This window comes from Petaurus breviceps, unplaced genomic scaffold, assembly GCF_028583685.1.
Source record: "Petaurus breviceps papuanus isolate PSGF00001 unplaced genomic scaffold, PetGlider_PUasm1.0 186, whole genome shotgun sequence".
Classification (NCBI taxonomy): Eukaryota; Metazoa; Chordata; class Mammalia; order Diprotodontia; family Petauridae; genus Petaurus; species Petaurus breviceps.
The window spans coordinates 28621585-28647845 of record NW_027185798.1 but is presented as its reverse complement, the minus strand read 5'-3'; the positions used below and the strand labels follow the sequence as shown (position 1 = coordinate 28647845).

At 40.7% G+C, this 26261-nt stretch overlaps 1 protein-coding gene across 2 annotated transcripts in view; it reads left to right on the top strand.

The window, feature by feature from the left end:
- The window catches only part of RFFL (ring finger and FYVE like domain containing E3 ubiquitin protein ligase), a 67609-nt gene that overhangs the window by 5080 nt on the left and 36268 nt on the right, over positions 1 to 26261 (top strand). Inside the window, exon 1 of one of the 2 annotated variants that reach the window (XM_069089931.1) lies at positions 21871 to 22391. The exons of the other annotated variant lie outside the window; for it this stretch is intronic. Coding sequence (XP_068946032.1) covers positions 22295 to 22391 — 97 coding nt within the window. The 5' untranslated portion in view covers positions 21871 to 22294. Of the gene's footprint in view, positions 1 to 21870; positions 22392 to 26261 lie in introns of those variants that run through there. 2 annotated transcript variants of the gene reach the window in all.

Below are 26261 nucleotides of genomic sequence, written 5' to 3'. Positions count from 1 at the left end.
CTACAGATATTATCTCATTTGGACTACACAGTGTCCTGGAAAGTAGGTCCTGTTTTTTTTATCTGCAATTTATAGATGAGGAAACTGAAGACAGAGAAATTTTAAGAGATTTGCCCTTACAAATGGGTCACATGGCTAGGAAATAACTGAGTCAGGATTTGAGCTCAAGTCTTTATGACTTTAAGTACAGCACTCTGTCAACTAATTATTAACTTATTATATACACTGACCTATGCTAGGCACTGAGAAGTATAAAGATAAAAAAGAAATTAATCTGGGTGTAGGAGCTTGCAATTTGTATTGGGCCAGATTTGCCTCCCCGAGAATAAGTCCAAATCCATGTAGTAATGGTTGGTACTATATTATAACAGTTATATTGGATTACATTTCTAGAATGATGTATTAAAAACAAACTAGAGAATTATGTAACTGCTAATAGTGGAAATATCATTTTAACATGATTAAAGGGAATAGCCACTTTTTTGAAGTTGAAATTTGTTGAAGCATTTGCAGCGTGTCTGGTTAGAAGTTCTTTTGTGACAGGAAATTTTATTATAAAAACACATAGAATGGTAAGAACTTACTTATGCTTAGTAGTGTCCTCCCCCATTCTCCCAAGGGGAAAAGACCAGTCACTAAGTGGCTCCTTTGGTTGCCCATTGGTGGACAGCACTACTGGTCTGGAAATTGGTTATATCTCCTCTGGACATATCCGGGCTTCTTTAAGCTGGTTTCCTCAGTAGATGAGGGCAGTAGGTGTTCATAATATTTGACATTCCTGAATTGCCTTACTAATTTGTTCCCTTGTTTTTGGTGTGTTTTTTTCCATCTCAAGAGTGAATTATCCCCATTGCTGATTTATTGAATTCTATTATTTTTGTCACTAAAGTAATTTATTAGGATTCCATTTCAGTGCTTTTAAGCTTTCCTTTTTATTAATTATTTTAAAGCCAAACATGAACTTTAAATTTCCTATGGGGATTGGGGCGGCTTAGGTGGCGCAGTGAATAGAGAACCAGCCCTGGAGTCAGGAGGACCTGAGTTCAAATCCAGCCTCAGACATTTGACACAATTACTAGCTGTGTGACCTTGGGCAAGTCACTTAACCCCAATTGCCCTCCCCACCAAAAAAAGTTTCCTATGGGGAAAACTTTTTGAGTCTCTTAGTATAGCCAGTTCTTGCTTTAGGTAAAGTCATATTATGCAAATTCTGTTTTACAGAATTCTGGAAGAAGTCCACATTCCAAAAAAATCCCCTATGTTAACTTTTCTGTTCCTGCCTTTGGGCTCAACACTCTGCCAAACAGAACATGTGCAAAGACCAAGACAGCAGTAGCCACCTATGTGCCCCCCCTCCACCTACGTGTCCAACCCTGAGTGTTTTCTTTCTGTGCGCCATGTGCTGTGTGTCCCCAGCCCTTGAGTGTTCTTCCTTCTGCTCCTGCTCTCGCTTCTCTGTCCCTGGTCACTAACTGTCCTTGGCCCTTCCCTGCATGGCACATGGCTCCTTTCCCCACATCTGCAGGTAAATCCAAAACTGTACAGTCAGAAAGCTGAGTTAGGTAGCAACTAGCATTCTGTCACCTAGAAATGTTTAACCAGCACTCTGGGCTTTGCCAGTATTAATAACTAAGGTTCTTCATGATGACTCTTAAGGTCCTGACATGCCTCTTGAATAATTGAAGAAATCTAGTGTGGATCTGATCCAACATTTTTGGAAATTGGAGTATTTGATTAACCCACAGAACACTGCATTCCTTAACCTGACCAGGTATCTAAAGCTTGCTGTGTGACTTGTCAGAATGACACCCCTTTCATCTGTATTCTCTGTCTTTAGCCATGAGGAAGAACTGGACTTGGAGCTCCATTGGACTCCTGAATGACCAGTGAGTGATGCTGCTGAACCAGTCAGCAGCCTGGCCAGGCCATCTGTTCTGTCTCTGGCAGTTCTGTTGGGACTTCTCACACTGGGGGAATTTTGAAATGAGCCAAGGCAGCTTTCCAAATTCTTCATTTTTGGATGCCCTTGTAGGTAATTCTTGCTTTTTTTTTTTTTTTTGGAAGGCAATTGGGGTTAAGTGACTTGCCCAAAATCACACAGCTAGTAATTATGTCACCTTTCAGGACCTTAGAGTCATCATCAAAATGTTTCTGTTTTTTGTTTTTGCTTTTTGGAGGGGAACTGGGGTTAAGCTACTTGCCCAAGGTACACAGCTAGTTTTTGTGTTATGTCTGAAGCTGGATTTGAACTCAGGTCCTTCTGACTCCAGGGCCAGTGCTCTATTCGCTGTGCCACCTAGCTGCCCCCTTGTAGGTAATTCTTAAGTAGATTTGTGACTTCCCCTGGAGGTCCAGTCTCTGAAGTAGAAGGCCAGTTCGTCTTTACCTATCCCTGGCCTTCTCTTTTGATTTTTGCCCATGCCTTTCCACCATTCTGCCACTGAAACTTTGTCCCTGGACAGAGAGGCCTTTTGCCATTTTGTAGAGAATAGGGTAGCTCATGGGCTACAGTGCTTTTGTTATCTATCCTCTGGGATAACTGCCTCATGACTAACCCACCTTTTCTGAACATACATTTCCTGGATGATATCCCTTATGAAGTTCCTTGTGTGTAAATCATCATGGGAAATATCCTGCAGCCTACTTAAGCCCACCAGGTGGCTCTCCATTGCTCTTTTTTTGGGTCTAGATTTGTGATTTCATTGACAATGGAGAACTTGTCTCTGCCAATACAGATCAATAAGCACTTATTAAGTCCCTGCCCTGTGTCAGACAGCCCTCTTGAGGGCAAAAAATGTACATGCTCCAGCTTTCCAGAAGCCTGCATTCTGTGGGGGAAGACATACACGTATGTGTGTGTGTGCACGCTCATGAAATAACACAGGGGAGCTGAGGGAGGGAGATATCAGGAAAGGAAGGCACCACATAGAGAAAAGGAGGCCATGTGTTAAAGTTGAGTCTAGAAGACGGGGGTAAGGTTAGGTTAGCAAATTTGATCCTCAAATGGGGGGTTGCTAGGGCAAAGAAAGGCACAGAGATGAGACTTGGAGCAGTGAGAAAGACAATGGGACTGTGCTCCTGGGACAGTGATATGTATCCAAGGTCAGTCCAGCTTCTGAGAGGCTTTAGATACCAAAGGAGTTTACACTATATCTTGAGTTTGTATGGAACCATGGGGGTTTATTGGGCAGGGGACTGATATGGTGAGACCTACATTCAAGGAAAATGTCTTAGGGAGCTATGTGGAGGGGAGCCTGGAGAAGGGAGATTATTATTATTTTTTTTTGCCTTTTGGAGGGCACTTGGGGTTAAGTAACTTTCCCAAGGTTACATGGCTAGTTTTTTTTTTGGTGTGGGTGTTAACTGTCTGAGGCCGGAACTGAACTCAGGTCCTCCTGACTCTGGGGCCGGCGCTTTACTTACTGTGCCACCTAGCTTCTCTGAGAAGGGAGATTATTTATGGTTTTAGAGGGTTCCTTGGGGATTGAGAGATTAAGTGATTTGTTCCTGGTCACTCAGCCAAGATTTGGGTGAGGGTGGGCTTGAACTTTACCATTCCAAGGCCAGCTGTCTATATGTTCCTTATACTGCCACCCCTTGCCTAATTCTGTATTGGAGCTTTTGCTGAGCTCTTGGGTCTGCATTTATATTTTAGGAATAAAAGTGTGTTAGAAAATGCTTTCAATAATCCCATACTGCTTCCTTACATAAAAACTTAGATTTTTAACACCACAGTTCTTCTAGTGGTTGCCATATGCCTGAATATCTTAGAACACCACAAATCTCTGAATCATAAATGCCTCCAACTAGACAAAGACGCCAGGGGTGACTGTAAGAAGACTGCCGCCATGTTGGCAATGGAGACTTAGGCAAAGTTGAATTTAACAAACATTTATTAAACAGCTATGTGCTAAGCATTGGGGCAGATAAATAAAAAGAAAATAGTCCTTGTTCCAAAGAAGTTTATGAAGGGCCATATCATGTATATACAAGTAAGTAAATGCAGTGAATATAAAATGTCCAAAGTATTAAAGGGGGAAGAAGTGTTAGTAAATGGGGAAATTGGGAAAGGCCTCATGCAGCAGGTTAGCGCCTGAACTGGGGCAGGTGGGGGCAGAGTAGATGCTAGACCAAATGGACCCAAAGGTGGGATATGGAACACCAACCATGTTGGGGGTAGGTAGCAGGCAACTTGGAATGAAATGAATTGCACATGAAAGGGAGTGATAGGAAATGAAAGGTTGGTGGAGCCAAGTGTGGAAAGTCTTAAATACAGACTGAGAATCTCTCTATCTAAGTTCCATTAAGGATCCTCTTGAAGATTTTAATTGTATATGGGGCTTATATGGTGAGTTCCCTGTGTTAAGAATATGACAGCTCTATCTATGGAAGTTGGTTTGGAGAGGGCCAAGATTAGAAACAGTGAGACTAATCAGGAAGTTATTGTGAGGGTCTGAGCAAGAGATGATGAGGGCAGAGGCCTCATGAATAGAGAGAAGCTGGGGTTAGCTGGAGAGAGGGTATGGAGTAGGGTCTACAATAGGCTATGGGATGGGGCTTGAGAGAGAGGGAGAGGTCAGGATTGCTAAAGTTATGAACCTGGGTGACTAGAAGGACGATGGGTAGAAATTTGTGTTTGGACTAGGGAGGGATTCTGGGGAAAATATGCATTGTTTTGGACCTGTTGAATTTGAAATGCCTGTGGTGGCACTTCCAGGTGAGATGTCCAGCAGACAGTTGGTAATATGGAATGGGAGTTCAGGAGAGAAATTAACAATTTTTTAGTCATTTTGCAGTTGTGTCCAACTCTTCACAAACCCTTTTTGGAGTTTTCTTGGCAAAGATGCTGGAATGGTTTGCCATTTCCTTCTCCAGCTCATTTTATAAATGGGGAAACTGAGACAAACAGGTTAAGTGACTTGGCTGGGGTCACACATCTAGTACATATCTGAGGCTGGATTTGAACTCAAGAAGATGAGTTTTCCTGGCATGAAGTCTAGCACTGTATCCACTGTGCCACCTAGCTGCCCCTATATTTAGTCTGAGCTTTTAGGAATTCTATTTGTTGGGTAAAGTTTGCCACTTTCTCTTCTAGGCTAATTATTCTCTTTCCAGTTCTTTACTTGAGAAATTTTATTTTACATTTTTAACTCTTGCTTTATTTCTTCTAGATATCTGCATAGACCTTATGGAAAATCCATTTTTTTTTTTTGGTGTCATTCTCTGTTTGCAGTTGCTACAGTTAGATATGCAGTAATTTTTGCTACCATGTGGTGTTTCTTTGCTTTTCCCATCTCTCCAGCTTTATTTCCTGAATCAGGGTTTTGTGCCAGGGTCAGGCTATATCTCCTACTTGCCCGGTCCCTCTTTAATGTTTCAGAGCAGTGTTAAGGACCTGAGAGTCCCTACTCTTATTCTTTAGCTTTCCTCCCTTTCCTGGCTATACTCCTTGAAGAGGTAGTCTATAATTGATACCTCTACTTCTTTCCTTCTTAATCTCTTAAGTCTGTTGATTTGACTTGGCTCAGAGTCCCTGGCCTAGGCAGAAATGGTCTCGGTGCCCTGTGGTACTCTACTGTTGGGCTCTGGAGTAGAAGTCAGTTTCTGTAACTCCTCATTGACTTTCTTGATCATTCTTCAGTCTAGTGCAAGCTTTAGGGTTTTGCTGGCACAGGTGTGTGGGAGCTGGTGACACACCTCTTATTCAGATGGTCATTTCCTCAGTCTCCTCCAGCCCACCTTTCCAGACCTACATTTTACTACATTTCAGTCATATTGGCTCACTTGATGTCCTTCACATCATTCCATCTCCAGTGTTGGAGCCTTTAAGTACTATCCTTCATGCCTGGAACACACCTCCCCACATCTGCCTCCTTCAAAACTCAAGTCAAGCAACACCTCCTTGACAGACCAGATCCACTAACCCCTCCCTCTTCCCCAATCTGCCAAAATAAAATGGTATTTGCTTTGTAGCTTCTTATATATGGACTTGCTATTTCCTCTGATAGAAGAAGATATGCTTTTTTTTTTTTTTGCCAAGAAAACCCCAGATGGACCAGGAAGAGTTGGACATGACTGAACAACAACAAAGACTATAAATATAAGTCAGTAACTCCATTAGGCATCAAGAAATATTAGAAAAAAATTAAAACATTGAAAAAAAAGGATATTTAAAGTATCTGATATAAACAACTGACCTGGATGGAAAACAGGTCAAAGAAAATTAATAAAAATTGGATTCCTTGAAAACCATGATTTTTTTTAAAAGCTTGCACACTTTTTTTTTTTATTATTTTCTTTTTTTCAACTAACAGAAATGATTCTTTTCTCTTTCACTACTGTGCACTTGTTGGAAAACAAACAACAAATCTCTCAACATAGAAATAAACAAAATAAAGTCCTACACTGGCCATGTACAAAAAATACAACCAAGAATTACTTACCCTGGGGGGGGAATGTGGGGGTGGGGTGGGGTGGCGTGGGGTGGCGGGTGGCAGCACAGTGAATAGAGCTCTGGCCCTGGAGTCAGGAGGACCTGAGTTCCAATGTGGCCTCAAGACACTTAACACTTATTAGCCATGTGACCTTGGGCAAGTCACTTAACCCTAATTGCCCTGCCCTTCCCCTGCAAAAAGCAAAAAAAAGAATAATTTACCCTGCAAAGTTGAGTATATGGAGGGTGAGGGGGAATGGATTTTTAATGGAATGAAGGACTTTTGAGTACTTCTGATGAAAAGACTAGAGCTGACTAAGAGCTTGGAAATACAAATACATGAGTCCAAAGGTCCAAAGAAACCTACAAAGAAACCTACAAAGGTTCTACTTGAACAGTTGCAAGAAGCTGTCTGATGATGTAGTGCTAACATTTTAGGGTCCATTCTTTTGGTTGTGTTCTGAGGGTTGATGTAGCCTATAGATTAGGGGGAGAACCAGGGATGATTGTGAGGCCAGTTTGCTGGAGGAGACTAGATGGGATGGGATCAAGGTACAGGTAGGGGAGTTGACTTTGTCAAGAGAGCTACCTTTTCATGAGAGACTAAAGGAAAAGAAAATGGAGATTAATGTTCACGTTGAGAGTGAGAAGGGGAATGGCTTGTGAAGGAAGAAAGTGAAACCTGAGCAGGGGTGAAGACTGAGGATTGGAGTTACTTGGAGGCTGCATTGAGGGTCAGAAAGAGGTTTGGGAAGAGTGAGGCATACAGAGACGTGGGATGACAGAAGTTTACGGTCAGTAGGAGGAGGAGAGTGTTCTTGATCATGGCTGGGAATATTACGGATGATGGTGAGGTCAAGGGAAGGCCTTGTGTGTGGGTGAGGAACACGGTGAAAGCACTCAGAGGACCTTCGGTCCAGCGCCCTGATTTTTCCAAGAAACCTCTGCTCTGGATATCCAGATTCTTTAGAAAATCCCCTTCAAGTATAGAGAGTAACATTGTAATGAGCTAGGAAAAAGAGGAGTGAATAAATGAATTTCAAGACAGAGAATATATATTTTCTAAAATATACATGTATTTTTACTATATATTCTTAATTTCTATAATTAGAACAAAAATTGTTTCAATTCTTTATGAATCCATTGCTCTTGGTCACTAATCCCTAATTTTAGTTGGATTAACCAGCAAAGGGTTCGATTACCTTTGAGTGGAAGATGGGGTAATTAATTAGTAACCTTGCCCATTATATGTTTCTCTTTAAAAAAAAAAATCAATGAATAAAGTTGCTTAGAACTAGAGTAAATAGGTTTTGTTTTTAAATGCCTATAGTCCTTTTTCTTTCATATTCATCTTTTTCTCTCCTTCCTTTCTCTTCCCCCTGTTGCTTTTTATTTTTTGGAGGGGGGAAGGTAGGGCAATTGGGGTTAAGTGACTTGTCCAAGGTCACACAGCTAGTTTTATGTTAAGTGTCTGATGCTGGATTTTTTTTTTTTTGGCTTTTTGGAGGGCAATGGGGTTAAGTGACTGGCCCAAAGTCACACAGCTCATTTGTGTGTATCTGTGTGTGTGTGTGTGTGTGTGTGTGTGTGTGTTAATCGTCTTGGGGCCGGATTAGAACGCAGGACCTCCTGACTCCAGGGCCAGTGCTCTATTCACTTCGCCACGTCGGGGCAGCCCCCCCCCCCAAGTTGCTTTTTTCCCTCTGACCTTGCCTCTTTTTGGGACTTGCTAGTGACACCTCCAAGCATTGCTTAGCTACTTCCTGCAAGGTTCAAAGAGCTGGGCCTGTTACTTACTAACACCAGTCTTATAAGTGGTTTCAGAAGCTTTCTAGCCAGGATTTTTTTTTTCTTTTTGGAGGGGAAAGGGCAGGGCAATTAGGGTTAAGTGACTTGCCCAAGGTCACACTGCTAGTATGTGTTAAGTGTCTGAGGTCGGATTTGAACTCATGTCCTCCTGACTCCAGGGTCAGTGCCAGGATTTGTTTTTCAAAGCTGATTGGTAGCGTATGAATTTAAAAGGATTATCAGTGATGCCCAGTGTAGTATATAAATCATAAAATAATATAAATCCAATTTTAGATAAAAGATACTCTCATAGAATGTTAATTTTTTTACATGGAACTCTGTGAGCTTTTACTCCTTATGTACCCACAGTAACTAAGATGTTTCATTTCTGTCATTGATTGGAGTAATTTGTATTCTGAATAAGTCAGAGCCCTTTAAGGACTTTCGGGTTGTTCTGTTACAGTCTAACTGCTGATTTGTAATACAATTAAAGTTTTGTTCACTAGGACTGCTGGCATAATTAGTTTAATTTCTGCTCCTTATATATTTCTTTTGGCAGCTGGGAAATTAAAATACTACATGTTGCATGAAACAGCCTTTTTGGGGTGATATTACTATCAGATGAATAGTCTGCAGCCCCCAGGGTACATTCTTCAGGATGTCTTATTCAACTTTTTGTAATAGGCTCTTTCTCTTCTAAGGCATTAATGCTGTAAGCACATAATTGGCTATTTAAGCATTCAGAAGGAACAATGTTTGCCCTTTACTCCATGATTATATATTTTCCTTGAATCTCTTTTGAAGAAATATATGTAATTTTTGGAAACTCAAGGCTATTACTATTCATACAAGTAAATGATTTTTTTCAGTAGCTCTTCCTGAGTGGTGTGGTATTCTCTTATAAGCCACATTATTTTGTTTTTCCAAATCTGCATTTTGTTCTTTTTACATTTAGCTTTTGGCAGACAGAAACTGAAGGTGGAAGGTCTATAATTCCTAATAATTCTCTTCATATTTTTCTAAGATATGTTTCACCATAATGACCTCAGCTCTTAAGAACAGTGGTTGATCTCAAGAAGATTGTACATTTAATTACTCTAATCCGCACTTAATTTCCGGCAGAATTTTTGGATAGATTCTGTCCAGTCTGGTGATCTCATGGTTTTTGAGGTGTTACATAGTGACCTACTTAGGCTTCTATCTCTCTGAAGGTTGCATGCCTTTTTTCAAGTAAGAGTGATCTTGGCACAGAAATTTCCCCATTATATTTTTCCAGTGAAAACTGATATAAAACCTTTTTGGTTGCTTTTGCATCGTTTTTCTTTTTCTGTTGATATGCTAAATTGAAGAGGTTGGTCTTTTGGTTTTTCTTTTTTGCTTTATTGGGTTGGTTTGCATATGACCTGCATTTTCCCTTAGCTTTTTTTTTTTTAAAGGTTTTAAGGATGTATGTCTTTTCTCTAAATTAGTGACATGTATATAATATTTATACAATTTTAAGAGAAATGCAGTTTTAGTCTCAGGCTTAAGAAAATTCAGAGTGTGTCCAGTTCCTGCCCAGCTGGTTTCAATGTATAAATTAAGTATATATTTGTAAATGAGAGCAGTATTTGTGTTCAACCAAATTCATTTACTTGATAGTAATCTCTGAGGGCCAGGATGTATCTCAACTTGGCTTTGTGTTTCTACCAGTCTAACAAAGGAAAATTAGGTTTGTCCAATAAGTGAAGTTGTAAAAGGCCTTTGAAAAAGTTGTTTCTCTTAAGCATATAGTTCAATAACTCTTCTATCCTCAATCTTGATTATACTATTCATTTGCTTAAAGAACCTGCAAAAAGGTAGCTGGGAACTGTTCACAGAGTCACAGAATAGGACAGTGGGAAAGGCTTTTAGAACTAAACATGTGTTCATATTATATATACTTCTTTTTTCGGAGGGGGAAACTGAGGTCCCGAGAAGCAAGTAAGCCAAGGTTTCATGGTTAGTGGCCAAGTTCCTCCTGGAACTTCCAGTCCAGTGTTGGCAGATCCTTAGATGGTTTATGCATTAAGGAAGTTTCACCCTATAATAAAAAGTATTTGTTCCCACCAGCATTTTTCAGCATTCCTGTGCCTCCTGCTTTTCTGATGATACAGATATCATAAGCCTTGCATAACCTTTCATCGTCTGACCAACATAACTTTTCCAGTAATAGCCTCAATATATTTTTGCTAGAACTCATATAATACTCATAGAAAACCTTGGGGTGATTTTTCCCCCCCATCTGATTGCCTGAAGTGAAAGTTGTAATATTGTTCCTATGAAAACTGCTCATTATAATGTGCCTTTTTTTTTTTAAGCAATTGGGATTAAGTAACTTGCTCAAGGTTACACGGCCAGTTATTTCTGGGTGTGGTGCTGAGCGTCTGAGCCCGGGATTCGATCTCCAGGTCGTCCCAACACTGGAACCGGTGCTCTTACTCGCTGAGCCACCTGGCCGCCCCTTATAATGTGCCTTTTTTACTGGAGCCAGTGAGGGACAACTGTTCCTCAAAGGAGGGTTACCCTTAGGATGTTTGAAATAAAATTTAGAGAAGTGGAGGTATCTTAGTTTAGTCAAAACAACACTGCATGGGGAGTCCAAGGGCTTTCTGGCCCTGCCCCTAACTACTTAATTAATGCTTATTTGTTCGCAGGCAAGAAGACGGCCACTTTTCTGCTGTTGATTTCCCTTCTCTGTAAAGTGAAAAGGTTGGACTAGATCAGGTTCATAACCCGAGCACCACAGACACCAGGTTTTAGGGGGTCTTTGAACGTGGATGGGAACTTTGTTTTCCTTAACCTTTGGATTTCTTTTGTACTCTGATGAAAGAGTTTATGTGATGGATGGTTCCACAGAGTTATCAGGTAGGCCTTGTCCAGGACCCTGGGAACTTCTTTCCTTAAGATGTCCAAAGTGAAGCAGTGATGCAGGCTGAGAGGAGGAGAGCTTTAGGTAGGTCACTTCCTATTCTACTACTGAAGCCATCAGATCAGACTGCCCTTGATATGGGAGTCAGAGACTGGGCTCTTGTAAGTCTTCCAAGTGTTAAACAGACTCATCGGTGGCCCTGTTTGATCTGGGTTCTGTGCTTGAACAGACTGTGCATGCTCACCTCTTTGGTTCAGTCTCAGATTTCCATCCTCTTGGTCTGTATTTCTACACTCTGGCCTGTATTGAGGCACCAAATGAATGGGTGGTAGAATTCTTCAAAGTGAAATTTCTGAGTATAGCTTATGTTGGAGGAAAGTTTTTCTCAGAAGCCTCCTCTGAAGAAGGGTTGTGAAGAATAGCAAAGGGACTGAGAAGGTGCCTTATTAGTTAGTGGTTGTGTTTTTATAATGTCAGACTAAGTTTGCTGATTTGGAGCAGAGAAAACTTTCCCTTTGCACGCTTGGCATCTTGGGTTAATTGCATAGCTGGATGAAATGTCAGACTTGATAGATTATTGGAGTTGTTATTTTTGTGGTTAAACAATAATGAAACTGTTTGGATGTTTGCAGAGAAACACTGCTGCCTGTGTCTGGACTTTGGACTAGAGAAAGTTTCGATTGTTGGGAAGCAGCAGTCGTGGAAAAGGCCGCTTGTGTGGCTCATTGCACAGCTGTCTAAATGGCTCTCTCTCTCTCTCAAGGCCATTTGCACAAGCATGACCTAACACTTTGGGAAACAGTTTATGTTTCTGATTCCAAGAAAGGCCCAGGGTTGGCTTGTCTGGTTAGTTGGAAAATGTAGATACTGGAGAAAACAATATTCTACATGAGTTGATTGAATGGATCAAACAAACTTGATGTTGTTCATTTTATCTTTGAATCTCTAGCACCTAGTACAGGACTATGAATTGGATTGTCAAGAAAATAAGCATCTCTAGGAGAAAATCTTTTAAAAAGTTAAGTACTTTGTATATACCCTGATGATTTTTTTTTTCCATGTTAGGTCAATTAAGTATCTGCCGAGTATAATAGTATGTCAGATTGTACTTTGTAGTTTTGATTTGGTCCCTGTGAGCTATCATAGCAGGAAGCAGGTGGGTGAAGGGAAGCAATTTTTTATTAAAGAAAAGAATATGTTTAATTGAAAAAATTTAATTATCCTGGATCTAGATAACATTGAAATTTGCTCTTTGACATTGATATTTCATATGTTCATATGGATTTGTTCTGCACGGTTTACTCTAATTTGTTTTTCTAGGTGAGATTTCTTCTGGATGAAACTGCATTTTCTGATTTGAATTGAGGGAAGGATTGCTTCTGTAAAAAAAAATCTGAGCAAATTTTGCAGAGGATGTTTACTAAAAAGTATCTTATATTTGGTTAGCACTTTAACATGCTTGAGAGTTTTCATAGTGATGTGTGATAGATATTTTTCAGGGTGGCCTTTTAAAAACTTGATTGCATTTCATCATATTAAACATGCTATTATAGGCAGGCCAATCTGTATACAAATAAATATTTTAAAAACTATTATAGTTATTATGTATTTCATTGTTTTATTACTGAAGTATCATGTTTCATGGTAGTTTCTCGATTCCAAAGTTTCTTGTGTGAATTTTTTACATGAACCTGTATTATCTCAGAATGCTAAAATCTTAAAAAATCTTCCAAATGACATGATTTACTGTCAGAGTCCATTACTAGTATTAAATTGGCTTTACAGAAGAATTAGATGAGTGAGTTTAGTGCCCAAAGCAACAGGCCCTTTTGTCATATTTATGTGAAGGCCCCAAAGGAAAATCCAAGTGACTTAATTGGAGGTGACAAAGGGAGTAGGAGGTAGAGACAAGGAAAAGATACTACCCGTGTTTCCCTGATAATAAGACCTATCCTGAAAATAAGCCCTCCCCTTACTGTGTAAGATTCCTCTAAAATAAGCCCTCCCTTGAAAATAAGCCCTATTGAGATTGCTACTGTAGTGAAGGTGATCCCCTGTGCTACACGCTACATTACGGTACCCTCTGTATGCCCCCCCCCCCCCGTGAAACGCATGCCGCGCTCCGAGCTGCATCCAGTCAGAGCTGCAGCAGTGAGCGTGTCATCCTGTTCTTTATTGAATTCATTATTGAATAAAGGTACATTTTTTTGTTCACATTTACCTGTTTATTAAAATTGCTGCCAATGTTCATTACAATAAGCCCTCCCCTGAAAATAAGCCCTCTGGTGTTTTTCTGTCAAAAAAAAAAATATAATAAGACAGTGTCTTATTATCGGGGAAACACAGTAGGACAGCCAGTGATGCCCTCAATGGGGCCAGGACTGACACCTCCCGACTAGGGCAGTCTCTTTAACCCCCTCACAATGGGTCTGGGACTGACACCTCCCCACTAGGGCAGTCCCTTCAACCCCCTCACAATGGGTATGGGACTGACACCTCCCAACTTGGGTGAGCCCACCAAACCCCCCTCACACAGGAATGGCTAACACTTCAGAAGTGGGATTGGGAAGAGATACCACCAGGGATGTCACCAGAGAACCTCAGGCAGAATGCTCTTCAAGTCATAGCTGAAAGAAGAAATCCACAATGGACTCTTGAGAGGTCTATACTTCGAAGCAACTCAGGCAGCTCTCGGGTCGGGGCAGCTCCTGAATCAGCCACAGTGTCATGGCCAACCTCAGATCTGAGTGGCTCAGGTGTTTTTATAGGGTGAGGAGGGGTCCTAGCCGGGTAGGTCTGATTGGTTTCCCACTCCTGAGGTCACAGGCAGGGAAATACCGATCACCTAGGAAACAGGAAGTTTCTAGTCTGGAGTGTTCCAAATATAGAGGTTTCCAGATGTGGTGAGTTTGAGGAGTTTCTTAGAGAAGGGGTAGGGTAGAACTATGGAGGAGATATGAGTATGGAATAAACAGCCTATTGTACAAAGAAGGACTAGGCCAGGGAAAATCAGAGCTTTCTTCCAGCTTTCAATACTTAATGCTCAGGGAGAATTAAATTAACATGGTCATACCTTGTACTGGATGTTGAACATTCTACAATGGATGCACCTATTTTAGGATTCCATTTTGCTGATTGTTTTTGTACTTTAATCTCATGTGGATATATTCCTGCAATACTGAGTTGGGCCAGCCCATCTATGTCTTCTGGAGGCTTCTTAAATGTGTTTCCTGTAAATCCTCTGCAGGATAAACATCCAACTTGTTTGGGGGTCTTCTTGTAGATCTGATGTGTGGGTACTAGTGAGGCACATGCAGGCTGCCCATCTGGTATCCCTGGCGCTTGTGTGCGATTGTCCTGTCTCGTTTTAGTTCTCTGTCTTCCTAGTGAGATCATCATCCATGTTTCTATTATATGGAATTCTTAATCAGTAATGTATTGCAGCGTATTCACATCATTTGCTTCAGTGTTGCTCTTTGGGTGACGCCATTTTAATTCTTTGACTCTGGTATCCATGTTTTAGGGCACAGAATAGAACCATCACCAGCCCATTGCTCCTCCCCTATCCTCCCCTCTCACTAATCATCATTCTCTCCCTGCCTATTGGCTGCTTCCCCACTGCTTACAAATACACCCATGTCTCCTCAGCCTCAAAGAACCCTTCACTTGACTCACCCATCCCCACTAGCTATTGTTCAATATCACTTACCCCCCTTTTTTTTTTTGGCTAAACTTAAGAAGGCAGTCTCCAATGCCCTCAGTTTCCTTTCCCCTCACTCCCTTCTTAACTCTGTAATCTCGTTTCTGACTTAGTCATTCAACTGAAACTGCTCTCTGCAAGTTACTAGTGATCTTTTAAACACTAAATCTAATGACCTTTTCTCAGTTCTCATCCCTTTTGACCTCTTTATAGCCTTTGACACTGCTAATGACTTTTTTCTCCTTGATATTCGCTTTTTTTTTAGGTATTTGTGACATTGGTCTCCCTTAGCTTTTCTCCTGTCTTCTTGCCCACTCAGTCAGTCTTCTTTGCTGGATCTTCATTTGACTCACACCAGCTTAACCAAAGGTTTTCGCTAAGGCTGTGTCCTGGGCTCTTTTCTCCCTCTATATCCTTTTCCTTGGTGGAGAACAAATTCCATGGATTCAACTAGTGTCTCAGTAGAGATGATTCTAGATGTTTGTCCAACTTTAACCTCTCTCCTGACCTTTAGTCCTGAATATATTACCAACTCTTGGACACTCCAGACTGGGATGTCCTATAGACATCTTAAGAGTCAACAGCATGTCTGAAACTACACACATTTTTACTTCCTAGCCTTTACCTATTTTAAACTTCTGTTACTGTCCTGGATACCACCAGATACCCAGTCTTGCAGTCTAGGTGTGTCATTCAATCTGTTGCTAAGACCTGTTATTTCTTCCTTCATAGCATCTCATATTTATCTACTCCCTTCATTCCTCTGACACTGCTGCCACCCTGTTGTAGGCCCTTATCACCTCAAACCTGGACTATTGCAATAGCTTCCTGAAAGTTGGTCTCTTGACCTTGTCTCTCCCCAAGTCTCATCCTCCAGTCAGCTGTCAAAAAGTATGTCACCTTCCTCTTCACTCAGTTGCCTCCAAGATAAATATGAAATCCTCTATTTGACTTTTAAATGTCTCCATAACTGTGACTCCTTCCTCCCTTTCTAGTCTTCTCACACCTCCCCCTTTCCTCCTCACATCTCACCACGTGTCTTTGCTACATTAACTCTTTCACAAACATGACACTGTCTCCCTGTCCTGGACATTTTCAGTGGCACTGCCCTATATCATCCATGATGCCATTGGTCTCTTTGAGAGTGAAGGATGAACAACAGCTCCCTTCTCATTTCTGACTCCTGGAATCTCTGGCTTCTTTCAGGTCTAAACTAAAGGCCCCGCCTTATATATAGCCTTTCCTAATTTTAGTCCCTCTGAGATTCTCTTCAGTTTACCATGTGTGTATTTCGTTTTACAAGTCATCACTAAGCTCATCAAAAGCAGGGAAAGTGTCCTTACCTTCCTCTGTATCCCTAATGCTTAGTAGGTGCTTTATAAATGACACCAGAATAATATCAATGTTAAAAAGCTGGGCCTTTGTTTCAGGGAGAAGCTTGGGGGTCCTTAAAAGGCACTGCACAATTCCCTTAAAGTGTTAAGCTATAGATCATTGCAGAGCCTACTACATGAGATCCATCATCATTCAAAAGAGTTGGGCCTAGACATACACACAGGGAAAACCAAGCAGATAAAGAATGCTTATCTAAATTATATAGCAGGCAGATGAATGAACAGATGGATGATGCTGGGTCTTCAGTCAGTATATTTTGGCCAGTGCTGTGGTGAGCTTGGATTCAGAAGTAAACAGGAGTTGGAGATAGGACTGGGTTGCTTTGGGAAGGTGGTACAGTGCTTTTAATCACCCCAAGCTTCTAGAAAAGAGACCCATTTTTAAAAATCACTGTTATCATGGTGCTTTTGTGTGATGAGATGAGTGGGAGATGACTTTCAGGTCGGCCTTCTGTTGACATGAAGAGCCAGGTCAATATGAGGAGTAAAATCCGAACTTGATTTGTTTGATGGTCTTGGTCCTACTTTGGAATATATCTCACAACTTTTACATCTGTGCCTTAGGAAAGCAATGGGAGGGAAAGCCTGTGGGAACCATCCTTTATGTTACCATTCCTAGATCTTCTTCTCCCTCTCATTGTTAAAATTGTTACTGTGACAATTGCTGTAACTTTGGTAAGAAAACCATTTGCAGAAGCCTTTCAGACGCAAAGCACCACACCTGGTGAGTAGATCTTTCATGCTTTTTAAAACTACCTTAATTAGTGCTAAGATAGGTTTGCTTCCCAGCAGATCCTAGTTGGATCCTGAATTGAACTACTTAATTCTGATGGGCTCTGCCAGCTCTGTTCTGGCCTAATTGGCACCAGTATAGCTTGGATAAAAATACCAAGGAGGGGAAGGATTCAGGTAATGCTTGCAACTGAATTTAGGTATCTGGGCTAGAAAAGTAATCTTGAAGTTTTGTTGTTTTGTTTTTTTTTTTCTGGCCATTTTAGGTGCTACAAAATGTCGCTTCATTAGATTACTTCATAAAATTGATTTTTAAAAATTCAGCTTTTTTTCTTGAATTTTATCATGAAATGTTTAGCTCTTTATATAGTTCCAGCACTGTAAACTTTTTTCTCAGTATTTTCACAAGCAATTTCTATGAATGTATCCACCAAAAAACTGAAAGTACTTCAGAATGGGTCCAAGAAAACCTCCCTTTGCTCAACTTTAAAACTTAAATGGGCTTCACTGACTGGGCATCCCTTCTGAGCATTTGGCTTTTCTTTTATAAGAGGAAAGGAAAATGAATAGTTTTGAAAGAGCTCTGAAGCACTCTTCTGAATTCATAGTCAGATGCATTTGGGTTTAAATAAACTTGGAAGTTTATTTCCAAATAAAGTGGAAGGCATTTTGAAGGACTCCTGTATGTTAGTGTATTTTTCCATTTTATTATAAATAATGTAAGGCGAATTTTATGATGCAAACTCTTGAAGAACGTCAGGGAGAGAGCAGTGTGCACAGTAATCTTTGGAGAGTGCACAGTCCTTTGGGAATTCATCTCCTCATCAGCCATGTAGGTAGATGGAGTGTTTTCTTAAGCACTACTGAAATGTGCAGTTAAGTTCTGATTCTGGAAGCTCTCCTGCCTTCTCTGCCTCTCATTACTTTGCTTGGATGGAATATTCATGCAGCACAGCCTTACTCTTTTATTTCCCTATCCTGCAGAGAAACCAGTTTGAAGATTAACTGTGAGTAAACAGGTAATCCAATCTACTCGGTAGAAACTACCTGTCAGACTGAAACAATATGGTCAACTGTCAACAAAGGTTCCACTAGGCTGAGGAATAGGGTAGAAGTAACTCAATCTTTGGTATTTTTAGTGGAAATCATGGTGAAAATTCAGCTGGAAAGGCAGGTTTAACATTAATTAGGATAAAGGTAGGACAGTGGATATACAAGGAGGACATTTCCAGTCCTTTATGAACTCCATCTAGATTGCAGAGTAGCAGCCCAGAGTCATTCCATTGAGAGTTGTTAACCGGGTAAGAGGGAATGATGGAACATTACCTTGTTACTTCATTTTCTTGCCTTTAAATTTGTTCAGTGATATCAGGGGCTTCATCTCCTCTCATTCCTTCCCTCCCTTTACTGCCCTTTCCCTCTCCCCCAACTCTCCTTTGAATTAGAAATTCAGAAATAGTTTTGTGGAGGAAATTTCTCATGCTAAAGGTTATCAAGAATTCTGATGCTTAGTTTTCTGGGATGAGCTGTTCAGGGTAATGATCTGGTCAAATCACCGAATTCCTAAATCCTGTTTCTCTTGAAGAGTCAGATCTCCATATTGTGTACTTGTTAGTATTGGAATTTTAATTTCTTCTCTGTTTTTGACTTTTTCCACTTACTGATATTTAGGAAACCAGGCATTCTGGTGTGTTGGAGGTGGGTGTTTAGCTTCAAATATTGATCTTGATAGCTATTGGTCATTGATCACTTTCCTGCGTATTTTTCCTGCAAAATTTTCTTAAAATCAAAGCATGGAGGGAACTCCGAACTGAGCAGATTCTAGTGACTGGTACTATGGGGGACCTGGCTTCATCAACATACTAAGGCACAGCTTTCACTTTCTTTTTTTAAAAGAGTAAGTGGTATGGACTATTGGAACCCTAGGCTGCCAGAGGTCTAGTGTCTGAAAGTGAAAGTGGCTCCTTAAAGATTAAAGGGACTGGCAGTCTTTCTGGCCCCAGGATGGAATGATCCCTGTTATGGCGACAGGTTTTGTATCCCAGGAGAGGCCACTTTATACAGCAGGTCTTTGCTTCCAGGGTTACAGTAAGCCTGTATTTGCTGATGTTGCAGTGATAAGTTGGCATTGGGGTACTCTTAAGATACTTGAGCTGAGGTTTGAATTTCTAGGTAAAACTGGCACATCATTGTAAGTCAAAAGCTTTTTTTCCTTTGTTTTATTTGACTTAGAGTTAAATGAACTTTAATTTTCACAGTGGCAAAAATTTTATTATTTGACATCCCAGGTACAAAAATGTTTCTGAGTAACAAGGCTTCATTTGATAGTTGAAATATATAATAGTACTTAGGATTATTGCCCCAGGAACCTCCCAAAAAAGAATGGTTTAACCCACAAAATTAATAAAATTCAACTCTTTTATTCCCTGGCTCTTATTAAGGGTAAGAGAGTATTTCTGGGATTTTGCTGTATTAAGTAAAATCTAGCTTGTGTAGTCTTTGAATTTTCCTGTAGTGAAAAAAGCACAAGGGTTTTTTACTGGAAATGTCTGCCCCTGAGGAGTGAGCTAGATGTGGACTATCCTTTTTCCACCCCTGTCCCACTGTGATTTATGCATATCATAATAAAAGGGTTTTTTATATTAGATCCCATGTCATCTTTCTAGAGAGGACACACTCGCCAATTTTTAAAAAGTAGCATAAATCTCCAAACACTAAAGATTAAAAGTTAGTAGCATGAGAGAGTTCATTATATGAGGAAAGAATGTTAGGAGAAAGTAAGGCAGCTTAGAAACAGCAAGTTATCCTATGATATTGTATAGTTTCTTTCTTGTGAGCATACAAAGATTGCCAAATAGATTAAGCTCACTGTTTTCTTTAGTTATGGAGTATTTTATAGCACTGAGAACTGATGTATTTTGCTTCTGTTCTGACAACTACTTATTGTTTATAATCTATAATACAAGGGAAGAAAAGGGAACGTGGGCTGTGAAGAGCATTACATATTTCCTCTGGAGCAAAACAACATGGGTGTGTGTATATATAAACCTTAAACATCTGTTGTGACCACCCATGAAAAATCAAACAACCTGTTATAAATTGCTGTTGGGAGCTCAATTACCTGTCTGAATTCTGAAATACTGTACTGGAAGAGCTTCAAGTCTAAAGCGGTTTCGTTTTCTTCTACTCACTGACTTTCTGTATTTCCATGAATTCTCTGGTGCCTGAAGGAATGGGAAGGTCTGGAATGTGGGAATAGTATATATCGGATGAAAATAAGTATTTTTTACATAGCAAAAATGAAGTCTCCTTCCTCCCTTACTCAAAGAAGGTTATGGGGATTGCTTGAACAACTTATTGTTAAGTCATTTCAAGTTGTATGTGTCTCTTCTTGACTCCATTTGGGGTTTTCTTGGCAGAGATAGTGGAGTAGTTTGCCGTGTCCTTCTCCACATCATTTTACAGATGAGGAACTGAGGCAAATGGGATGAAGTGACTTACCTAGGGTCACACAGCTAGGAAGTATCTGAGGCTGGATTTGAACTCAGGAAGATAAGGCTTCCTGACTCCTAGGTCCAGTGCTCTATGCATTATAGTGCCACCTAGCTGCTTGCCTCCTAGTACAAATAGTGCCACCCTTGTCATTCTGGTGTTTTGAAGGATAGGGTTAATGTGGGTGCTAAAGGCCATTTCCTGTGAGACTCCCGTAATGCATAGCTTAAGTTCATGCAGTTCATTTGTTAATATACAAGTGACTCTAACAGTAAACCACTGGAATAGGAGTTCTCCTTATCTTCCCAATTTCTAAATAATTAAAAGTATAGAAAACTGATGGTTCTTGTAAACTTTGTTTGTTTGGGAATGGCACCACAGTTGGCATCTGACCCTTTGTGTTTTCAAACCCTAAGAGATCCATTTTGCTTCCAATGAAAAGAAGCAAGAAGCCCTTTTTCCTGAGTCTGTTTTCCTTGAAGTTGCTACATTAGTAGTCTTAACTCCAAGGCCTGTTTTGCCTACAGTTTCTTCCCTTTTCATTTAGATATGGGGCTTTCTTATCGTTAGCTACAAAATTATTTTAGCAGTGTGGCATGAAAGATAACAATTTTCACCAAATGCAACTAAAGTAAACACTATTCATCATTTTAAAATGGTTAATTACGAAGTTTAGGGAGTCTTCTTAAACTAAATACAACCTTTTCTGTAAAGAAAGATGTTACAAAAAGAAACAATTATATTTTATGTGTTACAAAACCTTAGTCATTTTAGCAAATACCTTACTTAAATAATGGCATTAAAGAGAATCCAAGGAATTTGGGGATAAAGAATTGAGTTGAATACAAATTTCCTCCTCTCTCTCGCCCTCCTCCCCTCCCCCACTTTCATCCTTCCCTTCCTCTCAGCTTCTGACTGTGGATGCATGTGTTTTGTGTTGTTTTCTTTCCAGATGTGCTCAGATACAAAGTAGGGATTTTGTCTTAAGTGCTTTGTGTGGCACCAGTATAGTTGCCAACATGGTTGGAAAATTTAGTAAATATTAACAGATAATGATAAACTAGTAATTTTTTTAAAATAAGCAAAACAAGAAATGGAAATTCACTGGGCTCTCAAGGACTTTGGAAAGTGGGTACTGATGCTTCTGCTTGAATTTCATGGCTATTTTTTCATTTTCTTGTTTTCCTTACTTATTCAATTAATATAGTGGCAGGTAATTTGGTTTCTCTTTGCCTTGCTGGAAACCTTTAGAGAAAGTTGCAGCTGATAGAATAGCTGAAGTGCTTCTGTAATAATAAGCTTTGTGTAGTTAAAGGAAATGGAGAGTAGAGGCCTAAGGGGAGAGAAGAGAAATGAGCCAGGTTTGAATTGACAAATTCACCCGAATGATCTGACTTGCCTGGGATGAATGGGTAAGTAAGTTCCCAGGGGCCAGTGACCCAGATGCAAAGTAACTTTCTTTATCCCCTTCCTTGGGAAATCTTCAGAATTTACAAATGGAAGGGTGCGGTAACCTAGCACTGTAGAACTCCCCTGCAGTTCTCAGATGGAATTTCAGAAACTGCCCTCAGGGGCTCTCAGGAAAAGTGTCCCTGGACACTGGGAGGCAGAAGCAAGCAAAACTGCCGGTAGTGAGTACTTCATCTGAGTCATTGGTTCTCAATTTTAAAAAGTCGGACTGAACTCGATCATCTTCTCTTGCTCAGAGAGGGCATCCAGAGGCTTTAGGTAAATTACAGTTTTGCATGGCATGAGTCAGCACTTCTCAGAGTAAAGTTTGCATTGTTGCAGTATTGCTTGCCAAAGACACATCCCCAGGAGGCACCATTCACTTTTCCTGAAAGCTGCTGCTGTTGGTTCCTGAGATGATCTCATCTGGAAATGGCTCTGGTGTCCCCAGCTGCAGGAACTGGAGGGAGCTTGCTTTCTGCTTGGGCGATGTTCTGAAACAGGCGAAACCAGGTAAATATGGTATATTTCTTTGTAGCTCCTAGACCCTGAATCAGGGAAAGTTACTGGGTCATCAGACCTAGTACCTTATACCTTTCTATTTCTAAGTTAATAATCAGACTCTCTGTAGAAGTTGTGGAGAGAGGAAAGTTTAATTTTAGCTTTCAGTTGACTTCTTAATTTTAGCCTATTTTTGACTTTCCAGGTTTAAGTTAAATTTAACACCTCATAGAACAAAATTAAGAGTATAGTTATTCTCTGTTTCTCTTGAGTCAATCTTATGAGATGTTTTTGTCATACAGAACTATTGCAAAAGGTAGAGAGACCTGAAGTCATTAATGGGATTCATGGGATAATGAAGTAGTTATCGCTTTTGTGGTCAGAAACCTCCAAGAACTCCCCTCTGTGTTGATGAAACAACTTCGCCTTCTGTACCAGGGATGTTTCCCTTAGGGACATTTCTAGTGCCTTTGCTCTGATATATCCCTCGTTCCTTTTTCGAGATGCCAGGAAGGATTTGTGGTGGAGTCTGGATTGGAACTCTTGTCTCTGTTCTGACTTTTTTGTTTGTTGTTGTTTATCCTTGGTGGGAGAAAGGAGGGAAGGAAGGGGAAAGCCCTTCATTTGAGCCTGTGCCTGTCAACTTCCAAATTTGACCCTCCAGAAAATGCTGAAGTCAGTATCTTAAACAGTCTCTCTGATCAGTCAGCATTAGTTTGAGGATTTTGAAGAACTTTCTGAAGCCAAGTTTTAATTAGCATATAGATGGGAAATTAAAAACACAATCCAGAATGCCTTTCTGGCTGTGAGGTATAGATTTAGGCAATTTTTTTCTTAAAAGTTAAACGCATTGGCATGTTTTGCTAGACCTAACAACATTATGGTAGCTAAAGTATTAGTAGGTGCTTAGTATCTTTTGTCATGGATTAATTTGGGATCACTTCATCATTTGGACAAAAGGAATAGTTACATAAGGTCCCCTTGTTCACCAAGGGACCTACATAGACAAACTTTCTAGGAAGCTTAGAAACAAATGCTTTTGAGCCTTATCCATTTTTTCCTTAGGCATCTTCATCATATCAGGCCCCAGCTACGTGCAAGATACTGTGGGCATTCTTGATGGAATACATAGAGTTGACACAGGGTCTTGCTCTTCAAGCTTACAGGTTGAATGGAGAGAGAATAATGCACAAGTCCCACTCACATCCCAACCCCTTCTACTGTGGCTTCTGTCAAACTGCCCTTCTGCAAGGCCAGCATTGTTGTCCTTTTTGCTAAAGCCAGTTGGTTTCTTTCAGTTCTTCTTTGGCCCTGTTGACCACTCTTCCTTCAGTGTGCTCTTCTCGCATCTGGGTTTTCTTGGCACTGGTCTGTCATTGTTCTCTTTCTAGCTCTTGGTTGAGTTTATCTTTCTCTGTCTCCTTTTTACCATCTCTGTCATGCCACTTATGTATAGGTGTGTCCCAGGACTGTGTTTTGGGTCCCCTCTTCTCTCCCTCCATATATCGTCTTGGTGATCTCATCAGCTCCCATGAATTTGATCATCTTCTCTCTTCAGATGACTCCCAGATCTCTATTGTAGAGCCCTCATTTTTGTCCTGAGCTCTAATCCTGAATCTCTTACTGTCTGCTTGACACCTCCACCTAGATATCCCATAGGTATCTTCCTTCCTTGTCTCTTTACTCATGCCACAGACACCTGAGAAGACACCTGATTATTTCCTTCTTGAAACCTTGGGAAAATGTACTTATGGTAATCTCTCTACATTCTCTCACTTAGTGACCATATTTGCTTTGGTGGTTTGGAGGTAGGAGAACATAGGACATGCTTGGTAATGATAAATGATGGAGTATGGAAAGTGGTGTCCTTTGTGAACTTTGGTGGCAACTGGATCCTTTGCAAGTCCATACATACATGGAAGTAGGGAGAAGATGGGGGGTGGGACCATGGAAAACCTTGAATGGCAAGCTGACAAGTTTGGATTTTATTTGAATAGACAGTAGGGAACCATTGGAGGTTTGTTGTTTTTTTAAGGAGAAGTGACAGCACCGTATGTATATATATATATATAGACAAGTGGTATATTGAGTGGATTAGTGAAAAGAGACTATTGCAGCCCTCTGGAGCTTTGAGAGGTAATGAGGACCTGAACTGTATTGTTGGCCATAAGAAGACAAAGGTGCGAAGAAATACTGCTGGGAGGGCCTTTTAAGGCTTGGTGACTGAGTGGAGAGGGGGCAGGGAGGAAATGGAGGGCAAAGAGCAGACTTAGGGGAGGAGGAGCCGACTGGGGAGAAAGATGGCTGAGGGGATTTGGGGGTTTCCTTAGCACTTAACTAGAGGATGGAGCAGGGAGGGAAGACTTGGGCTTCCACAGGAGTTGGCACTGTGGGAGTGAATGAGTTTACCAAGGGAGAGAGAGTTGTAGAGAAAGGAAGGTCAAGAACAAATATAACCTTAGGGAACCCCTAAAATAAGGGGTGGGAGTGAGGAGGAAGGGCCAGGAAAGGAGCTAGAGAAGGGAAGCAATAAGAAAGGTCAGAGAAATGGGATAGGGCAGTGTCATAGAAGCCAGAGGAGGGGATGGTATCAAATACTGCCCAGAGGTCAAGGAATAACAGCTAATGATATCTAGCTTTTATATGGGGCTTTAAGGTGTGCAAAGTACTTAAGAAATATTATCTCATAGAGCTGTACGACAGCCCTGGGCCGAAGGTGTTCTTACCATTCATTCTTAGATTACATGTGAGGAAACTGAGGCAAACCAAGGCTGACTTGCAGATGATCTTCCTGATTCCAGGTCCATCCCCTGTGCACTGCACCACTTAGGCTACATGAGGACTGAGGAAAGACTTTGGTTTATCAATGAGAAGATCCTTCTTTGCTTCCTCAGGCCACCTGTACCCTCCCTTTCCCCCTTCCCTCAGATGAGGACCTTCATTCATACTTGACTTTGAACATTGAGATTGTTGTGAGCTTCCTGTTCATCCAGATCTACATTTAACTTAACATCATCCCTAACTTTCTTCCCCCCCAGCCTTGTAGGGAAAAGTGGCCCTTTTCTTTACCAATACCAACATCTTTCCCTTCATCCAATTTTCTCCTGTCTTCTTTGGAACATTCCCCTTGGACCATCCCTTCTGTTTCTTAATTTTTAGTTTGCCTTTATCCAGGGTCTCCTTTCAATCTACTTAATAATATGCTTAGATCTCTCTCATCCTTAAAACCTTCATTTGATCCTACCATCCTCTTAAGCTACTATACTTAAGCTACTAAGATACTCTGTCTTCCCTTTTACAGCTCAGCTCCTACAAAAAAGCTTGTCTATACTCCCAATGACCCCCACTGTCTTATCTCCCATTCATTTCTCACACTTTTTCTAGTTCAGCTTCTGACTCATCTGAAGCTGCCCTCTCTAAGGTTGCTGAATCCAATGGCCTTTTCTCAATTCTTGTTCTCCTTGACTAAGATCTTTGCAGCATTTGACTCTGTTGACCACCATCTCCTCCTAGACCACTATCTTTTCCAGGGGTTTTTATAGTGCTGGTCTCTCCTAGTTCTTCTGCTTGTCTGGCTACACTTATCTGTCAGCCTCCTTTGCTGAATTATCTCTATATCCTGGTGTCTTTCCTTCTCACTCTATATACTTTATTTCTTGGTGAGTTCATCAACTCCCCCCTGTCGTCTTTCTACAAATGACCTCTGGATCTGTTATATATCCAGCCATAGTCTTTTCTGAACTAAAGGCCTACCTTACCCGCTACCTTTGTATGTCACTATGCTTGGAGTCAACAAGATTTGCATCCAGATCCTGCCCCAGATGCTTCCTATAGTTATATGGTACAGGGCAAGTCACCTAACCCTGAACACTCCCCTCCCCC